Below are 26215 nucleotides of genomic sequence, written 5' to 3' on the forward strand. Positions count from 1 at the left end.
GACGGCCACTGCTCTCACTGCTGTCTAACCTGCTGGCTGCGAGGAAGCACCGTGGCTTTAAGTGTAATAGTGCAGCCGCTGTCGCCTTATCATTCCCGTGTCCTCTGCTCAAAGACAGCTGCTGGCACTGCGGCTCTGCCAGGCGAGGAGGAGCCTGCTGCTCATTTAACAATCAAAGAATCCTCCATTGACATAACAGCAGCAGTGCACATGTCCAAGTCATGTCACATACATGCTGATATGTAGCCCATAGAAAGTGTGAGTGAGAAGTTCTTAATGCGATGACATACCTGATAACTTCTGTGTAACTTGTTGGGTGTAACAGGGTAATGCAGGCTACTGTTGCAGTACCATGGACATTATAACTCTATTAATGATTGGTATGGCATTTCAAAACTAAGTGCTTAACAATCAGACCAAAAAGAAATTGTTAAACGCATTCTTTCTACCTTTTGTAAAGATAAAATCATGATGAAATAAATGTGTGCCTATATGCACACATACATGTTCATAGGAAGATTGAGATATTTATTGTCTATATTTCACATAACACTTTTCTATCACATACATGAATATGAATGTATGAATATGGCTGTTAGTGTTACATTGACTTATTGAGTCAAAGTCGATGCTTTTATAAAAGCGTGTCATTGGTGTGTGTGCAGCAAATGTCCAATGTAAACACAAAGTGACTGTGCAAATCTACTCCAACAGCCTATCAAGTGTAGAATTTCCCCCCAGGGATCAATAAAGTATTTCTAGCTATCTATCTATCTAGAGACTTATTTGGCACTGAAATACAGTTGAGGTTGTAATTAAAACAGCCAAAAGATGCACAAAGCTAATCAACCTTCATTTGACTGCTGTTGATATGTGGCTCAGGGAGGAGAGTGGGGCATCCCTCAATCCGAACACCAGCAGTTCAATCCCTGGCTCCTCCAGGCCACGTGTCTAAGTGTCCCGGGCAAGACACTGAACCCCAAATTGCTCCTGAGTGTGTGTGTGAATGGTCAGTTGTCTCCCATCAGTGTGTGAATGTGAATGTAGTGTTGAAGTGCTCTTAGTGGTCGAAAAGTCTGTTTACCATATACCGTGTTGGATCACTTGAAACTGTGAACCAGTGTACAGCCATGCTGTATAGCCACGGCTGTTTTAACTAAATGCTGAATCAGCATGCTAACAGTTTCCCAATGGCAATGCTTACATGCTAATGTCTAGCTGTCATAATGCAATCTCACCATGTACGTTAGCAGGGTATCATTTTCTAATCAGTACTAAACACAGAGAACAAAGTACAGGTATTTGCCAAAGTTATTATAATTATGAATTATGAACAAATGTCCAAACTAGATTTTATGAACTCAAATCTCATGATGGTGTTACAGAACTGCACACAGCACAGTTTGAAGGCTGGGAAGCAAGACGGGGATCATGTTTTTGATTGGTATTGGTTGCTGGAGGTACATGTTTGGGAGGGGGATAGTGTGAAGACCCAGATAAGAAAAACATGTTGTATGGAAAAGACTGTGCAACAGATGTATGTGTTTTAATCTATGAGACCATACATTTGTTATTTTCTCTTTATTTACCTTTGTATTAACAGAGAATGCACTGCTGCCTTGAAGAGACATTTTCTATTTTAAGTCTTTAGGACATTAAACGATAACATCTCTGCTGTGGGTAGCTGACAGGGCGGCGAACAGGCTGTAATGGCTTCATTGTAAGCCTTCAGGTCATTGCGACAAAGTATATCCACTTAAAGTGCATGTTTTTGTACTAGTCAAGTCCAGCATTCTGCATAGTCATTTTACCTCAAAGGCCACGGGAGGGGCTGGTCTACTGCTGGTTAGTTTGTTTTTAATATTGTATGTTGCACAAATATTGTGTTGGACCCAAACTAACCCTTAACACCCAAGTCATACAAACAAACTGACTGATTGAGGCAGTGGTAGATCAGCAGTTCCCAAGTAAAATGACAATGGAGTCTGGTGACTTTAAACTGCGCAATATAATGGCTGTTTTTAGTTAAACAAAAAGGATCTTACAGGTATATCTGTGTCAGGATCCTCTCTGTAATTTTATAATAAAATAATAATAATAATTTGAGCCTGTCTGTGGAAAAAACAAGCACTTTTAGTGGACACACTTTGAGCTTGTGTAATTGCCCTCGAGGATACGTTCCCATTGTAGCTCGTTCACTGCCTGTTCTCAGCTGCTGATTCCAATTCCACAACGTTTAGTCATTTGTTTTGTCATTTCGGACAAAAAATACTAATAAGAACCTGGTTTAAAAATGCTGGAGTTATTCTGTAAGTAGCATGCTGCTATATTCCTGTTCACATGGGGTCCCCCATAACTAAATAAAACTGAAAACTCATTCAAACTTTTCAGGTCTGAAGGGAAAAATGATAGAGGACTGAATGGTTGTTTATCTGTTCAGACAGAGCAGACCCTTGGGTGCTGTGCTATCTAACGTGCTATACTTCTCTTTATGGTCTTTTTATGGCTTAGTTTTCTCTCCCTCTGTCTGCTCATTGTTCCACCTGTATACAAACTTTACATGTATCAAACAGCAAAGACTGTATTTTACCATGATAGAAACACATTTGATATATTTTCATATGTGAATTAAATGTGTCACACACATAAACTGCAACGGCTGATTTTGAACTGATTGATTTAACACTCTCCTCTCTCAGCATACGTGTACAAGCACACACACACACACACACACACACACACACACACACACACACACACACACACACACACACACACACACACACACACACACACACACACACACACACACACACACACACACACACACACACAACACTGACACACACATACAGACACGCCTTAGATGATGGTGGACTCCATGCTGGCTCAAGTGGGAAAGAATCTGAGTGAAGCCATGAGAATCCTGGGAGACGGACAGAGGTAAGACTGGAGACTATTTACTTATTTCTTTATTTTAGAAAATAAAGATCACGAGGTACAACAATGACCATTTTCGTTGAATTTACAACCAAAGATCTCCGTGTTTTCTGCACTGTGCATCTGTTTAGAGAGTTGGAGGCAGGACCAGAGAGGCGACGCCTCTGCAGAATAAGCATCCCTGGACCCCTGCAGGGAGAGTAAGAGTTTCTCCCTCTTTCTTTTAAAATGTGGTAATATGAGAACGAGAACACTAGTATTCACAGTATTCTTCTTATAGAAGCAAGGTTTTGTGAAAACCCTGACTTGACTGACTCAGACAAATCAATCCAAAAGTAATCCAAGAGTGAATATTTTCAAACCAATTGAAGTCTGGTTTAAACAGTCAATATAAATATGTAAATGTGACTTAGATTTATACTTCACTCATCATAAAGGACCCTACTCAAGCCATTTATTATTGTGTTTAGTAGTGTAGTCAAATGTATTTTTCCATTCGTTCAATTTCCCTGCCAATATTGTGAAGTGAAGTGTTATATTTGATGTCTATGTATTTTATTTTTTATTTTTTTTATGACATTTAAAAAGGCTCAAGCGATTTCGAAATGCATCAACCGTTTCTTTCTTTGCGCCTGCTGTGCAGTGGTCAGGATGTTGCCACTATACTGCACCTAGTTCACAACCTTATACATGACGAGGAGGAGGAAGAGGAGGAGGACAGACCCAGCCAACAGTAAGTGGAGCTAATCAGTCGAAAAAAGCATGGTATTGTCAGCATTTTGTCAGTATTTAGTGTTTGGTCTCTTTGAAATTCTTTTTCTAAATGCTGTTTAATCCAAATCAGCAACATCATTTGTAAATCATTTTTTATAACTAGTAAGATGGTTTAATTTCTCATGTTTGTGCTGATTTTAGTTCTACTTAGTAAAGCATTAGCCCACTGTTACGATCCAACCCCTATGGGAAAAGGAAGCAACATAAAACCAGATGAATTTGTTAAAAGTTATTTAATGCAAGGAAATTGCCTAACAATTGACACACACAAGGGAAAGGGAAAACTACTCTAGAGCTGTGAATTAACTGACAGGAAGTAAAATGGAGATTTGAATTTATTGAAAGGATGGGATAATACAATATTCAAAGCAACAACCATGCCCTTAATGTCTCGTCACTAAGCAAAACTAAACCTGGTCCAGTCCCCAGGTAGCTAAACGAGAAGAGCTAGAACAAGGATTAACATGTTGCACTTAAACAAAATCAAGAGACGCAGTGGTGTGCTGTTCACGTGAAATCAAAAAGCTGGCTGAGAATTTGTAACATGTCCCCAGGCCCGGCTCCAGACAAGGAGCTCTTAGCTAGATTTTCTTTAGGGCTCTTTATTGAGGACAACATGACAACTGTTGTGCTGATCTCATTTATGGGAGCACACGTGCTGCTTGGAATATAAACATTTAAAATGGTTAGTCACACGGGGCGGGTGCTGGTCCACAGTTCTCATCATCCTGGTCCCATATATGCGTGGAGCTTGTCTACATCTAGGCTGCTCTTCAGAAGCTGCTTATAGGAAACAACATCAAAACTGGCCTGACTGATAACTGAAATCAGACAACAGACAGTCCTCCATGGAAATAAGTTAGGATCATAGTATGTGTATGATAATGCTGTTGTTTGATGTCTCCAGTAGGATGCAGAATGTGGGTGAGCAGGGTCACATGGCCTTGCTGGGTCACAGCCTGGCAGCCTACATCTCTGTATTGGACAGAGAACGACTGCGGAAGCTGACCACTCGGATCCTGTCTGACACCACACTGTGGCTCTGCAGACTGTTCAGGTAGGCTGCAGAACAGAACTGGACCAAAGAAATCACTTCTGGTTGTGTTGGCGACATGATGATAACAGATTAAATACCAGCATCAGCAGGAGCACAGTAGCACACTATCACATGCAGATGGTAACGTGGGGCAGGATAACAGGCTGCATCACAGTGGTTACAGTTTAAATAGTCTTTTGGATCAAATAACATTACAGTCATTAAAATGAAGTGATGTCATTGATTACAGCAGTGCACAAATATATGGGGTTAGTTGTCCCTATAGTCAGTTGGGGTTCAGTAGTTTGTTTGTTTTTTTAATCAGTAATTTTTTAGTTTAAGTTAGTCAGCTAATTCAGTTTTAAACTGAACAGAGTCACAACCTCTGTAATACTCATTGTATTTGTCTAATTGTTTAAACCATGAATGTGAGTCAAATGAATGAATTTACAGTGTTGACAAAAATCTGAGCTTTTATTAAAGCCATAGTTCCATAACATCTCACTATGGAGATGACATTAAATGGATTTTGCAGGCGTACATGTTTGATTATGAAATTCCTAATTGCCTACAAACCTTTATTACAAAAACAGCAGCAACATGAAAAACGGCTCAGACCAATAAGAATTTCTTCTCAACTCAAAAAAAGCACCAGATAATTTCATAGTTTGTTCTTTCAAGTAAAATATATCAGTTTTAGAGACTGAGCTCCATTGGTTTTATCACAAATGTTTCCAAGTTTAATCTAAAACATTGAACTGGTACCAAAATTATTTTCTATTTAATGATATTTCTTTTCTAGGTGCAGAAACTACAGTTATAAAATACCACGTAAAGTGATTTCTTCCAAAAGTCATCTTGTCCGATTTCTTTGGCCAGTGTGGGACATCTTGTTCTCATAATTTGTAGGTTTTAATTAACGAAAAACATCTGTGTTTTATTGAAAAGGAAAAAAATGGGTGAAACCTGGATAAAATTCATCCATGATAAAAAAAAAAAATGCTGCGTCAGATTTTGTAGTTGAACAGTTTGTTGTCTTGAGTGACTCAACACATTGGTTAAGCATGGTTAATGTTACTTCTTGCTTTCAGCACTAATCTAATCTAATGTAATCTAATCTGTCCCTCAGGTATGAGAATGGTTCAGCCTACTTCCATGAGGATGACAGGGATGGCCTAGTCAAAGTGTGTCGGTTGGTCATTAATGCCCGTTACGAGGAATATGCCTCTGAGGGCTATGCAGTCCTCAACTCCAAACAGCCAGTCATCTATCAGAGTGCCTCTGGCAGGCCGGGACTGGGGCAGCATCTGTGTAGCCAGGTAGGAGGGGCGGAATACATAAACACAAGATTAAAGCCCCTGTGTGTGAAAATGTCATCTGAATATTCTTGTGAGAATGTTTCCTTGTAGAAAAGTTATCCAATCCCATATCGAATCCCATAATGCCATGGCATATGAGAAATATTCAAGTCTTACAGAAGGGGCTTTGAAATCAAGAGATGCCATCCAGGCCTTATTTAGCTGGAGGCCTTTACTCCTGGATTTCAGCAAAGTTAAATATTTAAAAAGTATCCTCTTGGTAGCACTATGAAAACTCTGACTTAAATAATGTATGTACAGTACTTGTCAAAAGTTTGGACACACCTTCTCATTCAATGGTTTTTCTTTATTTTAATAGTTTTCTACACTATAGATTAATACTGAAGACATCAAAACTATGAAGGAACACATGTGGAATTATGTAGTAAACAAAAAAGTATTAAACAAACCAGAATATGTTTTAGATTTTAGATTCCTCAATCTAAATATCAGTATCAATATGTACTGGTGTGTTTAACACTTTTTTGTTTACTAACTAATTCCATATGTGTTCCTTCATAGTTTTGATAATGTAGAAAATAATAAATGCAAAGAAATAACATTGAATCAGAAGATGTGTCCAAACTTTTTACTGGTACTGTATATGGCCATAGAGTATCAGACTGATATCAGCATTCAGGATCACATAGCTACAGAGATTTTATTGTGTTTTATCCAGTTGCATACGTAGTAGAATGCGACCTTAATGTCAGTCTCTGTGTCATTAGCTCGGCCTGCCTCTCTCTAGTCTGTGCACAGTACCATGCAATACCATCTTCGGATCCCAACACCAAATGGTAGGAGAATCCAAATTAAAAACACATTCAGAACACACTTTAATTAATTAAAAAGAATTTATTTCGACTCGTATTCTGTTTGTTATTGTCAGGACGTTGCACTGTTGGACAAACTAATCAAAGAGGACATAGAAGCTGGGAAGCTTCCTTTGCTGTTGATCGCCAACGCAGGTGAAGGAACATCACAGTTCAAACCTGTATTTTGAAAACGGTATTCATTTCAAATTATATTATAAGACTTATTCTGCTGTAGAGACAGAGAATTTCTTTGTGTTTTTTCCCAGGTACCCCCGGGGCAGGACACACAGACAAGCTGGGTCGTCTGAAGGACCTGTGTGATCAGTATAGCATGTGGCTCCATGTGGAAGGGTAAGTCAGTTCTATTACATTCTGCAGTAATGTTCTATTAACAGTTGATGCAACTGTAAATCATTTTTTTCATGCCAATGGTATTGACAGTGCAGATTATCACAGCCTTGAAGCGGTCCAAATGCAACTGCATGGCACACAGAAGTAAATTTAGCGGAGATTATGCAATTCATCATATATTAATTGCAATAAAATTAACATGGTGCTTTCTAATTTGTTTTTCTTTTGATAAACAAGCAGCATCACCTTTAGAAATAACTTATTAAATAAATTATTACCTAATTATTTCGTTTCCAGGTCTGATTTCAGTTAAGTGACTGAAATCCCTGCTGGCAGTGCTGTAAGTTTAACATTTGTTATGGTGTTGTGTTTTTTCCTTCAGGGTCAACCTGGCAACCCTGATACTGAGTCAGGTCAACTCTGCCATCATGGTAATCTAACTTTAGAATACTCTCATCCTTTTAGGGCTACAACCCAAAGGCTGTTACAGCAGGAAGTTAAATATACAATACAGGGAGGGAGATTAAATGTGTGCTCTTTTCTTGATCATGGCCATTATGTGAAAGACTCATTTTTTTAAGGTTTTGATTTAATAAGTCTGTCTTGAATTAATAATGACATGCTTGTATGTACATTTTAAAGGGAATTGGTCCTAATTGTTCCACAAAGAGATCCCTTTTTAGTGGTTGACCACAAAGAGATCCCTTCTAAAAGCGATTTAAATGTTAGTGATGAGGTTTCAAGACAAACCTGAAACAATATAAACCTTTCCTTTAAGTCTCCAGCTGTAAAAAATGTTTTTACAATCCACCGCTGATGCAGCCGATGACAGAACAAAAACTCTTTTCCTTTCTGTTATTACTTTCCAAGCCAGTTTTCCAGCAGTGACAGCTCTCATTACATGGACCAGGTGCCACATGAGCCTTGTGGATCAGTCTGCCAGGGCCCTGTCATGTCTGAATAAAACTACAGCAGAATATTTATATAGTGGGGAAATTTAATTTCATGATTGAAAACAGGTATAATCAAATGTACACAGAGTAAAAAAACTGGAACAGAGAGATTGAAGTATTGCAAGACAAAAACAGGCAAGCGTGCGAGTCTCCGCTCTGTATACCTGCCCATTTCTGAGCTAGCTGTTATTGTCTGTGGTTTTATCGTCTCCCCTCACTTTGATCATGACAGACGGGTGTCTGCCTTCTATGACAGGAAATGCCATCCAGTTGGCTTTCTTTTGTGACGTGTGTATCTGTGTACATTTTTCTTTCCCCCCTAGGCAGCCAACAGAAGTGACAGTATGACACTGACCCCAGGTCATTGGCTGGGACTGCCTGCTGTAACTGCAGTCACCCTCTACAGGCACGAAGACCCAGCACTGGTGGGCTCATATAATTTCACACAAATAGATTCAATACAGAGCAATACATGAACTTTCTCTCCTTGCTCTCCTTGTTGTTCTTGTAATGACTCACTGCTGTGTGTCTGTGTGTTTTACATGTCAAGTCTCTAGCAGCAGGTTTGACCTCCAGCCAGCCTGTTGCGAAGTTGCGAGCGCTGCCCCTCTGGCTCTCCCTGCAATACCTCGGTCACAATGGAATTGTCCAAAAGATCAGACATGCCTCTGCTCTGGTGAGCATCACTTTACTCCTGAGATGGGCTTTGTTAATTTGGAGGAGGTATGTGCAGAATAGCTGGGCACAGTTACTGTGCAGTAGGGTTGCTTGGTTCGGCACTAGAGACCAAGACCAAACCTGTACACCTCAACCAAACCTGGCAACCTAGACTGTTACCAGAAACAGAGACTGTATTGTACTGAGGTGCTTGGCAGATGGATGCACTGATATGTCAAGAAGCTGCCTGCACTTACTTTGCCCTTAAACCAAAATTACTTCTTGTTTACCATTTAAAGAAACAAGGTACATTGTGTTATTCAGTGGGCTTTAGAGGAACTCTAGACCTCTGTTCCCGGTATATACGCTAAGTTAGGCTGACCATGCTGTCACCAGTTTAGACGCACACGCACCAGTATGGTATCAATCTTCAGCAGTTCAGTTTGCGGGCAAATAAACATATTTCCAAAAAAACTTTAAGTATTGGCAGATAATGTACTGCATTGTTACATATGGAAAATCATTATTTCACCTTTATTTGTCTCCCTTCCAGAGCCAGCAGCTCCTGCAGAAGCTAAAAACTCTGGCTTCCATCAAAACATCAGTAGGTGCTCTTTTAATTCTCTACCATAAAAAAATAACGTATATAATAATAATTATAATAATAATAATAATGTATACTATAGTAAAAGATGACTATGCTGTCTGGTCAGGCTTTGTAAGTTTTTGTGGGAACGCACATAAATGTCCAAAAATCCAAAAGTCTTCATGCCTCGTGCACTCATGCTGTGCACGTTTGACTTTGTATTGTTTGCCTCAGCAAGAATAGAGCCCCATTGTATATGTCACAGTGCTGTACAGAACTGCCCACTATAGGCTGTCCTGCCTGTTTAACCTGACAGACTACATTCACGGATTTACAAAAGCTCACCCTTTAGCAAACATTTCATCTTAATGAAAAAGTAGATCATTGTAGGTATGATGATGATGATGAAAATATACATTTCTGACAAAGTATGCTATGAAGTACCGGCCATCATAACAAATCATTCTCAGATTTGTGCAGATATTTGTCTCTGACCTTTAGTTTCATTGTGGTAAAATGTTGATAATGGCCTGTAATGCTGAGTATGTGGATCCTGCCGGCTGTGTTCACCAGTGATTCTTGCAGTAGCACCTGTGACTTCTTTGTTATCTGAAGAGCCTCTGGATAGGACACACATACTGACAATCACACTAGACTGATATCATATGAATATATAAAACTCACAACATATATCAATAAATGATCTTTTTGAGCCCTATCACACCACCATGAAACTAGAGGCCTTTAATTCTGTTTAGTTATTTACATAACAGGCAGCTCAGGTGCAGTTTTTGTATTTGGTAAGAAATATAGGTCTCCCTGTGTGTTCATAAATAATGCTTGGAACTTGTAACACATGATTAAACTCAAAGATGCAATTCATTTGTGTTTATAGGACGTGCTTGAGACAGAGATTTCTTTCATCAAGGCTTTGTCTATGGTAAAACCAGAGTTGTGTTGATACTGAAATGGTCTCAGACTTGGCTCAAAGGCTTGTTCACTGGCATCCACTCAAGGCAAACGCTGCAGTCACTGAGATGTAATGTGATGTGAATTCATCCTGGTAAAGTGGCTGGGATTAGTAACTTTGTGCATTAACACAACTGTAGTCCAGATGCAGTGAACAATCAGAGTGTTGGGGATCAGGATTATCACACAGTGGTACTCAAACTCACAGTAGCTTGGTAACAGGAGGATGAATTCATGAATTCATCACAGTCAGCCACATTAACTGGGAAGGTGCTGCAGTCTGAGTTTGAAGTACCTCTGTGCTAGTAAGATACGAACGTGTATGAGCTTGCAGGCCCATGTGTGAGTCTGTTCTGTGTGTGGATATAGCTGTAGTTATAGTCGGTGTGGGTTGCCTTGGTTACAGGGTGTGGTGTCGCCGATCCCGCCCATCTCCGGGGCTTCACTGCGGGACGTTCTGGGCTCTCTCATGCTCTCTATTGTAGGTGGGACCAAGCCTCTGCCTGTCTCCTTCACTCCCCTTTCCCTTGTCCCTCTGTCCTCCCTTCTCCTTCTTTTTTTTCTTCCTGCCACTCCTGACCATTTTCCTTCACTCACATCAGCTCAGCGGTATTTGGGTCTCCATTGGCTGATGGACTGTTCACTTCTTCCTAATTGTTTAGGATGTGGACCACTCAGGCATGTTCTTTGAGGTACTTCAGGGAATGCCTCTCCACGCTCATTATGTTTTGTCGCTTTTGGAAGAAATAAATGGGTCATGAATAATTAATGAATGTGTCATGTGATGTTGCATCTCATTACATCCTTATGTTCACCTGTTGGTGATGCTCCCTCTTAGGGTGCTTTTCACAGCAGTGGAGTAGAAGGTCTTTCAGACTCTTAAAGAGGCTTTGAATTTCTGTTTGAGGTGGTAAAGGCGTTTCCTTGCCTTAGTTGCCAAGATGTTTTTGTGTGCCAGATTCCCTGTAATGTGGACCCCCAGGTACTTGAAGGTGCTCACCTTCTTGATAAAAGTGCCATCGATTCACAGGGGTGTGTAGTTTCTCTGCTGCTTCCACCCAATATCCACAGCCAGCTCCATGATTTTTTTGATGTTCAGTAAGAGGTTTCTGGCTTACACCATGTTGATAGCTCACCCATTTATTCCAGGCTGGCCTTCTCATCATTGTTCAGGGGCTGGTCTATCACTACAGTGTCATCAGCAAACAGGATGAGATGTGACTGATTGACAGAGTGAGGTGTTAGCTCACAGGCTCATCAGTTTAGCAGCCAGTGTTTTGGGATTATGGTACTGATAGCTCAAAAACTGAAGTTTATAAACTTTCAATAAATCCTTAATTGATATTTCAGTATTTTATCCCTGACATATTGTTATAACTTATTTGCCAATTATAACCCACCTCATATTACCCTTTAAATCCTTTGAATCTCAGTTCTGGTCTTCTGAATAACTGTCCACGTCTGATTTATTCAGTGATTCAAATTTTTGGGTAATTAACAGAACCAATTTGAACTTTGTCGGCAGGCTAAGAATTCTTAGTCACCTGGCTACATCCATGAAATTAGTCACCGAAAAATCTCCAAAAACTGACAAGTGTAGATGGCATCAGCGCAGCTATACAACATGAAATCAGCATATTTCTACTATTATCATGCCAAATCAGGCCAACACTTTTGGCACGAAGTGGCATCATAAAAACAAAGAGAAAAAAGTAGTTATAAATAAGATAGCTGATTCCATATATCAGTTCATAGGATATTGAACTGACATTGGGCCAGAGGATGCATTAGGCCAATACAGAAACAAAAACCAGGTACCATAATTAAGCACACAGACAGATATCTGTGTATACACATGCATAGGCACATATTGACTTTTTGTATATACCCCTATACAAAGAGAAAGACATCAGTACAATTAAAATCATATTATTATCCTTATCATCTAGCAAGAGTCCTTAGAACTGTTATATGCCTCACCCACGTTCATTCAAAAAACTTTCATTTAAAATATCCTTCCTCAACTCCCCAACCCCGACTTGCTCCTGAAGCATTGCCTCAGTGTGTGAATGTGTGTGAATGTGTGTGAAAGAATAGTCTCCTCCAATTTATATTCCTCCTGCATGAACGATGTGTGAATGGGAGAATGAGGATGTGATGTAAAAGCGCTTTGAGTAGTTGAAATGACTAGAAAGGCGCAGATACAGACCATTTACCATTTGGACTTTATTCATTCATCATCTTTTAGCCAGTTTCCTGTAATTTGTTCAACTATTGTTACTCCTATTACTAGGAACAAATGAGAGTCTTGATCTCTTCATGTATGTTCTCCAGTAGTAGAACTAGTACGTTTTTTTTTTTTGCGAGATCCCAAAAATATTTGATAGACGAATAGAATTGCAGAAGCCAAAATATTGATTTTATAATCTTGCATGTATATTCTGTCCAATAGTTTGGGTTAGTTGTTTCATGTATGTTTCTGCTTTTTTGTTCCCAATCAGTTGGAGACATATTGCATGAGTTCATTTTTACATTTATTTTTTACTTTAGCATTCATTTGCTTATCATGATGGTTAGTTTGTATCATTTTAATCAATTTAGAAAAAAATGTTGTTTTGACCCCGCAGTCATCTTAAGCTTACATTTTGTCACTGATTTATATCTTGAATATTTTTTTTTAACACATGAAGAAGATAGTTTTGCACATTCTTTGCATTCTCTCAGTCAGCTGCATGAGATAGTGACCCGGAATGGTTTTCCAACAGTCTAAAGGAGTTCCCAGAGGTGCTGAGCACTTGTTGGCTGCTTTTCCTTCACTCTCCAACATCTCAACTGGGTTTAGGTTGAATGATTGTGGGGACCAGCAGCACTCCTTCACTCTCCTTCTTGGTCAGATAGCCCTTACTTAGCCTGGAGGTGTTTGGGGTCTTTGTCCTGTTGGAAAACAAATGATGGTCCCACAAACCAGATGGGATGGCATGTCGCTGCAGAATGCTGTGGTAGCCATGCTGGTTAAGTGCTCCTTGAAAAGCAAATCACCCCCACACCATCACACCTCCTCCTCCATGCCTCACAGAAGGAACCACACATGTAGAAACCATCAGCTCACCCTTCCTGCGTCTCACAAAGACATGGCTGGTGGAACCAAAAATCTCAGATTTGAACTCATCAGACCAAAGTACAGCTTTATGGTCTAATGTCCATTCCCTTCTTCTTCTGTTTCTTGGTCCAAGCAATTCTTTTTTTCTTGTTGTTCTTCCTCAGTAGTGGCTTCTTTGCAGCAATTCAAAAATGAAGGCCTGATTCACACAGCCTCCGCTGTGCGACGCGTCTATGTGGGCTCTTATCTGAAGTGCTAGTTGAGGGGTTCTTGCCATGACATGGATTAGAACTGCAGGGAACTGCAGAGAAAAGTGAGAGTGCATATGGAGCTGCAGAGTCTCAGATCCATGGAATAGAAACAAAGAATTTAAGATTCACTCGTTGTTGATGAACAGGGCTCAGGAGGCAGACATGTCACTCCACAGGAATACACAGTAGGGCGAAGATTCTAGAGATTATCGTGTAACATTTTAGTTCTGATAATACGTTAGTTAAAATTACGTTCATGAACTTAGAGCTGTCCACTTGTGATCACAAAAGAAAAGTGCCATGTTGGAATAGGGCCGTATTAGTTGCATGTATGGCCTCATGTTGTGGACTTCTTGAACCTTCAGCTGGTGTTTTAGCTGTGCCTGTTGTTAACTCTTAGGTATTGTCCAATTATGTTGCTTCACTTAATGCTGGATTTCTCCTGTGATTATATACTTTTGATTCTTTTTGGCATATACTTTTGCGTCATAGAAAGGGGGGGCAGCAAGAGGGATAGCAGCACACATGTTCAGACTGTCTTCTCTCAAAGGCATTTGAGGGTCGAATTTAATACAAAAAGTGTATGGATGTAATTATATGAAGAATAAAAAAGAAAGCTTGAGAGAGAAGTTCAAACCCTGCCCACTTTCACACATGTGCACACCTGGCCATTTGATGCATGGGTGTTATACCAGCATATGAAAGGGGGTTTTAGCCAGCAACAAACTTTGAGGCCCTGACACCTGTCCTGGGTGCAGTTATCATTTGTATTTTATTATGGGTAAAACATATTACGGTTATTTTTTTCTGTTTCGATAACCTCACAATGCCACACATGCTTGTGAATTATTCATGACCCTCATATCAACACTGCAGAAACACTAGCCTTCATCTCAGCCCCACCCAGGCATGATGCTTGCCTTTACCTTTCACCTGGATGTCATCAATAATGGGCTTCACTATGGGTTGTATTTCCTGTCTTAGTGGTTCAGAAAATGTAGAAATGTACCTCATGTAACTTTACTGAGATCAGTTGTTTGTTGAATTTTATTACGGTTAAAAGGCATACAACAGTTTTACAAAAATACTGAGGTAATGTTAAACAGGAGACATCAACCCTGGGTGATATGGTCAAAACCACAGATATGTCCAGGTACTGCCTGCATAAATAACCTGGTTGCATGCTTCATAGACTCACATTTGGAATATTTTACAGTGATAATGGAGCAATAAGAATGCCCAATGCCACATGTTGATTAGTTTGCAAAAAAAGTATGTTTCAACAATGTATTGTTGCTAATCAAATGCCATCTCAGACACTGCCAACTCCAGACAAATCTAGTAAACTGGAGCTGTGTCTTTGGTTTGGGCTGCTCCATACCACTGAGAGGCAAGGACTCAGGATATCACTTCCATGTAGACCAGGATGGGAGATACATTCACAATCCCCACAGACATAACACATATTAGCTTCAGTAGACATGGAAACAAAGCAAAGCCTCAGATCCATGTTTACATCACCCCCTCTCAATTGATGATGATTATTTTGCATGTCATATAGCAGAACACTTGTTAATTCTAATAACAGTCATCCTGAGTCTCGGATTCCTGATCTGTGTTTGTGTCTCCAACAGGTGGAGGATGAACTCAGCTCTCCTGTGGTGCTATTCAAGTTTTCCCAGGAAGTGAGTGCTGGTAAGGGTTGCATATCCTGGACCCTCTTAATCTAGCCACTAGGCAAACTAAAAAGGATTTGTATAATAAGAAATCTAAGTGCAAAGGTCCACTTACTAGTTTTGAGAGCTTTGAACCAAATCCTTAACATATTAACACAATATCAGGATAATAGGGTTAGGGTTACTATACACAAAAATAATCATATTAAATTGTTCTAATTTTACTTCACCCACCATTTTGCTTTTTCCTATTGTGTTAGCATCCAGTGGGGGCTCAGTGGAAGGTTACTGTGTTGGGGAGAAAGAGTTGGTCGATGCCTTCAACAGATGGGTAAGTGTTTTCCCTCCTTACTTTATAGTACTTTATATTTTTGTGTCTACGTGATATTTTATATGGATGAAACTGTTTGGAATATTACTGGATTTCTGGATGTTTAGGTGATAACCTATGCTATTCTGTCACATGTTTAAGCTCTCACTCTTCCGTTCTCTTTGGCTGTTTGCACTTTTGCATATAGTTTCAAAACAACATCAGTCACAGAAAGTCTCAGTTAGAAGTAAACCTTTTTCAGTTTTGTTGTTAGACTTTTAACCATACAGTTGATGTGTTCTTTTATTGATTTTTCCTGGGTGTAGCTTGGTGAACAGCTGGTCCAACTGGTTCCCAACAGTGGGGTAGATGTGGTGGAGCTTGAAGATGAGGGTACATGTGTTCGCTTCAGTCCCCTCCTGACTGCTGCAGGTAACGTGGACACAGACACACAGCAACAACATTCTGTTGTGTATATTTTTAACATACAGTACTGTGCAAAATGCTGTAAAGTAGGAATGCTTTCAGAAATACAAGATTGTTTATTTTTATCAATTTACAAAATGCAAAGTGAGCAAATAGAAGAAAAATCTAAATCAAATCAACATTTGGTGTGACCACCCTTTGCCTTCAAAACAGCAGCAATTCTTTTAGGTACACTTGCACAAAGTCAGGGATTTAGTAGGATCATAGTGATCCTACTAAATCTATTTCATATGTAGGTTGAAACACAGTCATTAACTGAAAGAGAAATGGCTGTAGGAGGCTTAAAACTGGGGGAGGAACAGCCAAACTCTGCTACCAAGGTGAGGCTGTGGAAGACAGTTTCATGTCACAGGTCATCATGACAAGACTGAGCACAGCAACAAGACACAAGGTGGTTATACTGCAGCCAAAGATTTCAGAGCAGACTGAGGTTTCAAGATGTGCTCTTCTAGCTCTTCTAAAGAAGCACAAAGAAACAGGCAACGTAGACACAGTGGTCAGCCAAGGAAATTTAACGCAGCAGATGAAAGATACATTATGTTTACTACCTTTGAAAGAGGAAGATGTCCAGCAGTGCCATCAGCTCAGAACTAGCAGAAACCAGTGGGACTGTCCATAGTCTGGCTAGAACTGGTCTTTAGGGAAGAATTGCATCCAAAAAAACCAAACCTCTGACGTGGAAACAAGCAAAAAAATGACAGCAGGAGCTCTGGACTGATGAATCAAAATCTGAAATATTTGGCTGTAGCAGAAGGCAGTTTGTTCGCTGAAGGGCTGCAGAGCGGAACAATACTGAGTGTCTGCAGACAACAGTGAAGCTGGTGAAGTTTGGGGCTGCATGTCTGCAAATGGAGTTGGGATTAGGTCAGGATTAATGTCCTGAAATACAGGCAGATACTTATCCATCTTGTAATACCATCATAGAGGCGTCTGATTGGCCCCAAATTTACTCTGCAGCAGGACAACGACCCCAAACATACAGCCGATGTCATTAGGAACCATGTTCAAGAACAAGGAGTCCCGTAAGTGACTGGGATTTCATGAAGAGACAGAAGGATCTGAGGCAGCTTACATCCTCAGAAGATCTGTGGTTAGTTCTCCAAGATGTTTGGAATAACCTACCTGCAGAGTTCCTTCTGTTTTGAAGGCAAAAGGTGGTCTCACCAAATATTGATTTAGATTTTCCTTCTGTTTGCACACTTTGCATTGTGTAAATTGATAAATAAATTATTTGAGAAATAAATAAACAATTAAATTTTACATTTTTTAAAGCCTTTTTTAAAACTTTTGCACAGCATTGTATGTTAAATACTGGCAGTGAGGGCTAAAACATCAACAGGAAACAGTCATGACCATGACTTTCTCCAACCCGTCCAGTTCTGGGAACCCAGCAAGAGGATGTTGAAGACCTGGTGGAAAAGCTGTCAGAGCTGGTGCCTATGATGAGCTCCACAATGTGCCTCAGACAAGACTTTAGAGAGGAGACCCACAGACATTCACGTTCACTCAGATACATAGAGGAGCTCAGCTGGCCTGGCCTGGGTGTTGTCCGGTAAGAATGGATATGCTTTATAGGAACTGCTATTGTAAAGACAGGCTGCACTCTGGCTGCACTGTGACTCCATTTTTACCTTGTATTTGGATGTGTCGTTCAATATCTTTAATGGAGCAGCTGCAATATGCTGCTTTACATAGACACAGAGTAATTAAAAATAATTTCTTTGAATTGGAGCTTTGCATATCTATGAATTATTACATAGCAATGTCAGCTGTTATTTTTTGTATATAATAATCGTGGGTGGAATTTTCTGTCAAGGGTAAATACCAGTAATGTGAAATGATTTGGTAATTTGAGTTGAGGTCCAAGTGTTGTAACATTTGTTACACTTTCAATACAGAGCCTGTCTGAGATAAACCATCTCAGATTAATGTAGACAGGTTGAATAGATAGAGAGAGATTAGAAACGGTTGCACTCAAAAATATTCAGCCCCCATTGCATTTAGGTGTATTGGAAAAATGTACGAACTTTACAAACTTACAAAAGCAACAACTTAAACAAGAACAATTTAAATAGCTCAATACAGCTAATATTAAAAGTGGTTTCTCCAAATTTAGCACAATTTTGAGATGTAGATCTAATTTGCAATGGCGGTTGAATACTTTTGAGTGCAACTGTATGTGATGTTCACCTTACTAGGCACAGCACTCTCATATTTTTGATTTCTGCCTACATGGATATAATCATAAATAGTTTATCATTAAACCACCAAATACTAAGGTGGCCCAATGAGTACTTGGTTAGTCGGGGTTGAGTTCCAGTTGGAGCACCTCTTCAGATAAATGAAGTGGTACGTTAGGAACAGGTATGTTAGGAACAGTGATGTGTGGAATAAATTAAGTGGAGGTGTTCTGTGATTGGTTAGATTGGTGGTACAAAACACCAGCTGGATAAACAAGAGTTTGAAAATATAGCTTGGCAATTTGCAATCTCAGTTGAAGCACATGGGATGTGTTAAGTAGAAGTGAAGTTGATAAACTGACTATGTGGATGATTACAGTTATATTTGAAATTCCACAGGTAGTTGAGGTGGTTAAGTAAGTAAGGTTAGCAAAACACATAGAAGACTGATAAGTGGTAGAGGTGCAGTGGAAGTGAAGAGCTGGAAGGTAAATAGACTGTACTTGTATGGCGCCTCTAGTCTTTTTGACCACTCAAAGTGCTTTTACATTACTTTCACATTCCTCCTTTTTACACAAAATGTATTCAGGAGGAATTTGAGTTGGAGGAGACTGTTCTTTACCACACATTCACACAGTTTTAGGAGCAAGTTGGGGCTCAGTGTCTTTTCCAAGGACACTTCAACACCCATCCTAGGGTTATGGAGTCTCAGGTTTTGGTTGGTAGGCAATTTCTCAGGTAATTCAGATGATAGGTAAAGAACTATCAAGTTAATGAGGATTTAAATCAAGTAAGGTCAACATAGCAGAAACCAGTGGTGATGGTTTGGTGAGATTGGTGGCGATCAAAGTGGTGATACACAAGATGTTTAGGTGACCTAGTTGTTTCATTGGATAGTTCTTTACAGAACTTTGCAATTTCACAATTTAAAATGTTGTTATTCTATACTTTAGCACTGTCGGACAATATAAAACAGGCAAAAAAATTCGAATTTGCATTCGATGAGAGAATAAGTAGATTCACTATGAGAAGTCTCCTTTGCTCTCTCATAGTTCTCATTAATTAAGGCTTCCATAACAAACTCACTTTTTAAATCCATCACTGATGCAAACTGAACTGTCAGAACTCAGCAGTGACACCACTTGCTCTTTGTACCAGAAACCAAATGCTGCTATGAGCATTATGGAACATTAAGTAGTGGCCCTGCCATGTCTGAAAAAACCATAAGAATCTTTATGAAACACACACCTCTGTCTTAACGACAAAAAGCCAATACTTATAATACATAGAGATGAAACCAGAAGGCTTTCATTTATACTTGTTGGTCTTTATCCTACTGCACTCAGTAGGATTCAAACATGGGACTTTGATGGATGTGTTGATTTTCAGTTATGAGCCTCAGGCTGAAGGAATGGATGAAAACAGGATGATACAGGAGGTGCAGAAAATCAACACTGAGCTGCTGAGAAAACTACAAGAGCTTGACACTGACATCATCTTCTCCACTGGTTAGTATATCTTCACATCTGAGAGGCCTGTCAAATAAGTCAAACAAGTCATTCACAGTGTTTATCTTCTATCACTATTTCGTTATTTCTCTCTTCTGTCCAATCTCTTCCTATCTCCCCAGGCCCGGAGTTTGGGACAAAGGAAGACTGTATCTTTGTTGGTATGATCACTGAGGACATTGATGTTTCAGAGTTGGTGGATACAATAGCTGCCCTTGGACGGGACATAGAGGAGAGTGGAAGGGTAACTGCATTTTTAAGGATACTTGATGGTCATTAGACATTTGTAATATCGAGTCATATCGAAGATTGAATAAACAATTTACATTGAGGCAATAGCTTCTTACCCAATTCTGGAAAAGCCATTGCTATATTTTGATTAGCTATAGATGGGATGATCATGGTTATTGTGTAATTATACCCCATCTTTAAAAACAAAAACTCTTATTTGCTATCAGGTATAATAAAATGTCTAAATATGTGGAATACACCAAACTATGGTTATGTGTTGATATGCCTCATCACATAGGAATATCATATCTAGAACACTGACCCCCCCAATCTTATCATGCACATGCCCTGATCTATCAAATTAAAAGCATGTAGCTAACATGACACCATGACATTTCCAGGCAGAGGTACAAAGGAGTTACATAGCAGGAAAGGTCATAGGCTTTTGATTGGTAAATGTCAGACTTTATTGTTGACTACTTCAGAGTTAAATATGAAGGCCGTCTTCAGGCTAGGAAGAATTCCATCACAATGTTTTACAAAGTATTGATTATCATAGACTGATAATATGTCAGTGTATTAAAATATCCCTATACCCTTTTTTGTTGGTGAAAATGTATATGACCCAACCACATGTTCATTTTCAAATATAGTATGTTTACTGTGTTGTCTTTTATGTTGCATTTCTAAAACTGAAGTAATCCTTTCCTGTGTAGCTCTTGGAGAACATGACTGAGGTGGTGAGGAAAGGCATCCTGGAGGCAGAACTGCAGCTGCAAAAGGCCAATGAAGAGAAACTCATAGAAGAGGTGTGTGCATGTGCGTGCGTGCAGAAAAAGTAGGATGAAGTTTTGGTTTTGATTTCAGATTTCGGTTAAGGTTGGATCAAAATAGGTTATGAGTTAGGCAGGTAGAATTTAGGGTAAATCTTCAGGAAATGAATCTGGGTTTATGTGTGTGTCTGTGAATTTATTGCTATATTTTGTTAAGCCGGTTCAGACCAAAGATTTGTAGCAAGTTTAGCTGAAACTTGCAACCGCTTGCAATTCTCTGCCATTTCAACTACCTGACTACCTTGACATAACCTCTTAACCAGCCACTGGCAACTTAATAAGCTAAGCTGCAGACAACCAGCCAGCTTGAGTCAAGCTGAGACAGAAAGTTTACACCCCTGCAAAACGATTCAGTCTTGTCATGAATCTTTGGTCTGAACTGGACTTTCAGTGGAGGTGTAACATGTAGTAAATTAGAGTTAGAGTAGAGACTGACATGTTTGTTTGCTCTCTTGTGTGATTGATTATGAGTGTGGGTTTGGCAGCGTGAAGGTCTCCATGTGAGTACACAAATCCGCTCCATTCAAATGTTTGACTTCCTTTGTCTCTGTGTTATAGGGAATGATGAGACAGCTTCCTCTGGTTGGTTCTGTGTTAAACTGGTTCTCTCCAGTTCAAAGCTCCATAAAAGGCAGGACCTTCAACCTGGCTGCAGGTACTGTGTTTTACTGTATGCTGAGATTGTAGCCTATTGGGACAATTATTGATGACACTCACTTTAATGTCATTGTAGTGGAAAGTTGTTTATAGCTTTAGCTTATGTTCTAATTCAGATCTAAAATATGTATATGCAAAAAGACACAACCTTTTCAAAGACACTGAATGTACATTTTGTACAGTTTGTTGGATGTACACTATATGGCCAAAAATCTGTGGACACTACTGATTTCTGAGTTCAGGAGTTTGAGCCATTGCTAACAGGTGCATTAAATCCAGCACATAGCCAAAACTTTTGGATTTAGAATGGGTCATAAAGAGCTCAGTGACTTTAAACGTGGTACATAGTAGTCTGAGGACGCCACCTTTGCCACAAGTCAGTGAAATTTCTGGCTTATTAGAAATTGGAAGTGCGTAGGAGCAGCAATTGCCCAGACACGCAAACTCACAGTGGAACCACCAAGTGCTGAAACACTAAGCTTGTAGAAATCACCTATCATTTGTCGCATTGCTCATTACAGAGAGTGCATAATGCCAACGGTTGTCTGGAATGGTGCAAGCTCATCTAAATGTAGATGCGATAGTCAGGTGTCCCGTGACTTTTGCTGCATACAAGCTATAACTACAGCACAGTGTGTACTATGCTGATAAACTCATTCAAAAAGTACATATCAAAGTATGTAAATGTTTGTCTGTATTTGTGTGTAATACCCCTGTGCTGCTGCATGTATCCGTAGGCTCCCTGGACTCCACCGAGGGGACATACACCACCAAGGCCCAAACAGACAGGCCATCCCTGCAAGACACTTCCACCTCCTCATCAAAGAGGCTGCCAGGTAGGATTGCATACCTTGCATATTACTACTTACTACATGTTGATTCTCAAATCAAAGCTGATATTCAAATAATAGCAGACAGTGAACTTACCTGTACTCTAATGGCTCACGTGGTAAATTCAGTCATGCAGTTCTCACCACTCTGCTGCTCACTTTCTCTTTTTTTAAAAATACTGTTTTCACTTACTAATGATATCTATAGTTTTCTTGTGAACAGTGGTGCGTCGATGAAACTGCGCGCTCTCTGCAGATATTTCAGTATAGGTCCCGTGGAAGGCTGGGTCAAAGTTCTGAGTTTCTTTGACAGTAGTTTAAATGCTGTAATCATGACCAAGTCCGATTTTTAATAAAGTATAGCACTGATCACATTTGAAGTTAGCATCGTTTTCAGCTACAGTGTGTAAGCGGTGTGTTTGTGGCAGGAGAACATCACCTCCAACTTTGAGACAGTTTTTTTTGTTTAATATACATCTTAAGATTCTCATTTTTCCCAGCAGTTCCTGAGAGAAAGGAAAGGACCTCGTCTTCTTTTTCAAAGCAATCATATTTTTTCTTGTCTGTTGCCATCTTCAACAGTGTTTTCCCCTTTTCTTGAATTGTGGGTATCTGGAAATCATATCAATTCAATTCAATTTTATTTGTATAGCCCAATATCACAACAGAGTTGTCTCATAGTGCTTTACAAAGTTCACTGAAATAAACAAGTGTAAGCGAACGAACAATCTAATAAAGAGTCCAGCAGTCGATGAGGCCAATGGATCAGTCCGATGGATCAGTCCGAGGCATCACCTGCCCTTTATGACCCTCCTTCTTCGGGAAGGAAAAACTCAAAAAACCCAGCGGGAAAAGAGAAACCTCCGGGAGCACCACAGTGAAGGAGAGATCCAGCTCCCAAGGACGGACAGGCTGTAGCCTTGGACAGACGCACATCCATTGGCTGATGGAGAACCACATCAATGGGACCAGGACCAGGATCCATAGGAACCAGAGAACCACATCAGCAGAACCAGGACCAGGATCCACAGGAACCAGAGAACCACATTAGCGGGACTGGGACCAGGACCCACAGGAGCCAGAGAACCACATCAGCAGGGCCAGGACCAGGATCCACAGGATCCACAGGAACCTGAGAGATGAGAAAGTACAGAAACGCTCCGGGGAAGATAGCAAGTTAGAGGCAGACATTTGGCTGACATGAGACATAATGATGGAGAGGAAGAGGAGGATAGAGAATAGAGGAGCTCAGTGCACCATAGGAGTCCCCCGGCAGTCTGAGCCTATAGCAGCATAACTAGGGGCTGGTCTAAGGCCTGAGCCAGCCCTTAAATATATGCTTTGTTAAAAAGGAAGGTTTTTAGTCTACTCTTAAATGTAGAGAGGGTGTCTGCCCCTGAACCCAAACTGGAAGGAGGTTCCACAGGAGAGGAGCCTGATAGCTGAAGGCTCTGCCTCCTGAACTACTTTTGGAGACTTTGGGAACCACCAGTAGACCTGCATTCTGGGAGCGCAGTGCTCTAGTGGGGTAGTACGGTACTATGAGCTCTTTAAGATATGATGGAGCCTGACCCTTAAGAGCCTTGTAAGTAAGGAGAAGGATTTTAAACTCTATTCTAGATTTTACTGGAAGCCAATGAAGAGAAGCCAATACAGGAGAAATGTGGTCTCTTCTTTTAGTTCTCGTCAGAACACGAGCAGCAGCGTTCTGGACCAGCTGGAGAGTCTTTAACGACTTATTGGGGCAGTCTGATAATAATGAGTTACAATAGTCCAACCTAGAAGTGACAAATGCATGTACTAATTTTTCTGCATCATCAGTGGATATGATGGGCCTGATTATCACATTAACCAAATGCACTTTCTGTCTTTACATTGCCCTCATAGGTCAGAGGTTATTCCGGCGTTCAGGGGCCAGCTCCGACTCCCTTAGTGAAACCAACTCCATTGACCAAGCTGAGGAGACAGCCAGGGAGGGGAGCACTACTCCCAGCAGTAGCATCTGCCCACCCACCTCTCCACCTGCACCTGAGGAGGACTCGCTCATTGCAAGTGATGTCATACCAGAGAACACCTTGGAGTCCTCTGTACAGGTGCACACACAGGTGGAGGCTGAAGTGGCCTCAGGGGAGAGCCAGCCTGAAGGCCAAGAGGTGGAGCAGAGCAGGAGATAGGATGACTCCATCTCCAAGTGTCCTCAAGCCGTCCTCTAAATTGTATCAGATGATAAAAAGAAGGGTGTTTTTACATTCAATCCAACTCTTCCAATTTTGAAGGCAGAACTGATGGAGCTAGAGTGGGCTGCTTGTCTCTGTCCCATCTTTGTCAGGACAGCAAGGATGTCACAGTTAAAGGAAAAACCCACCCATAAATACTCATAGTGTGATACTGAGTTTAGTGTATTTTAATGATTTAGTGATAAAGTTTTCTAATATGATATTTTTCCTCCGTCCTTGCTGCAGAATTCTGAGAAATGTGTTTTCCCACAATTTTCAGAATGCCTTTAATTACTCACAAAAATGGAAATGGGAGTGTTGCTTCATTCAACCGTGTATTGGCACACAAACTTTATTAAGTCAAATGAGCCAGTGTGGGAAAATTGCATTACGCTCCATTACGGCCGATTATAAGGAGAGAAATGGATATACTTGACTCTTCTGTGCTGAATGTCCCCCTTTATAATTGTTGCCTGGACATTGATGTTTTAGGTTGATGAGAAACGATCTGCTGTCACACTCCTTTGTAGTTGCACTAGAAATATCTTGACAGATCATAACATTCCTTGTTGGCCATATATACACACAGAGAAGAAGAATGCACTAAAAAGCAGAATGAAGGCTTTTGGGATGGATTTTTTTCCTTTGAAGATGGGATGGAATAGAGCTGACATCCAACCCTTTTTTTGTTTTGCTTTTTACCCTGATCTCTCAGTCAGTTGATGACTTAGGGAGCAAAGGAGTAGCCATATTGCACACTGAATTACTTTAGCTTTAAAGAGAAAAATGAATGATTCAGGAGCAAAGTCTCCATTTAATACTCAATTTACTTTAACACTCAACTGGAAATGGAGCAGCTCAATATTAAAGCAATGAGTGTTACTGTAATTGAGATGTATTAGACTCCTCACTATACATAGTTTACACAGATGGTATATATCTAACCCACCCAATTACTAACTATAATTATTTATAATAAAAGAAATCTGTATAGAAGGAGTAGAGTAACATTATCTATTTAATTAAAAATGCCTACTGATAATAAAAGTCACTTGCTTACAAGCTTGAAACACTCCCTTCATCTGTGCACTGACCAACAATTACTGTTGGAGAAAAAATACAAATAAAGAAGGAAGGCTGAAGGGTTTGAAAAAAAAAAAAAAAAAAATCACAATATAACACGAATGAAGATGTACTTTTCCAAGAAATATGTTATCGCAAAAATAGCCTTTTTACAGCATACAACATTTTGAGAATCTGAGCTAAATTTGTTTTTCTGCGAGGAAAGAAAATTGGAATTGTACAAGAGAAAGTCATGATATGACAAAATTGTGTCATTTGACATAATCGGCCATATTGCAAAACTTGTTATATAAGATATAACAAGATACAGTGGTAATTTTACAAGAAAAAGTCATGATATTATAAGAGTAAAGTTGCACTTGTATTTCAAGAATGGTAAAGTAGATTACGCGCATTTTTATCACTCCCTGACTGT

At 39.9% G+C, this 26215-nt stretch overlaps 1 protein-coding gene across 1 annotated transcript; it reads left to right on the forward strand.

Moving 5' to 3' along the window:
• The first annotated feature begins 2741 nt into the window (after window positions 1-2741).
• Window positions 2742-25920, forward strand: pdxdc1 (pyridoxal-dependent decarboxylase domain containing 1). The gene is made up of 22 exons (XM_070847593.1): window positions 2742-2943; window positions 3072-3140; window positions 3584-3673; window positions 4625-4771; window positions 5880-6069; window positions 6837-6905; window positions 6998-7076; window positions 7190-7274; window positions 7657-7705; window positions 8551-8652; window positions 8778-8903; window positions 9438-9488; window positions 15425-15485; window positions 15727-15797; window positions 16103-16208; window positions 17640-17814; window positions 19832-19950; window positions 20073-20194; window positions 20898-20990; window positions 21573-21669; window positions 22409-22507; window positions 24389-25920. The coding sequence occupies exons 1-22, from the start codon at window positions 2867-2869 to the stop codon at window positions 24673-24675; spliced, it is 2364 nt and encodes a 787-aa protein (XP_070703694.1). The 5' UTR covers window positions 2742-2866; the 3' UTR covers window positions 24676-25920.
• Window positions 25921-26215: the final 295 nt, after the last annotated feature.

This window comes from Pempheris klunzingeri, chromosome 17 (genome assembly GCF_042242105.1).
Source record: "Pempheris klunzingeri isolate RE-2024b chromosome 17, fPemKlu1.hap1, whole genome shotgun sequence".
Lineage (NCBI taxonomy): Eukaryota > Metazoa > Chordata > Actinopteri > Acropomatiformes > Pempheridae > Pempheris > Pempheris klunzingeri.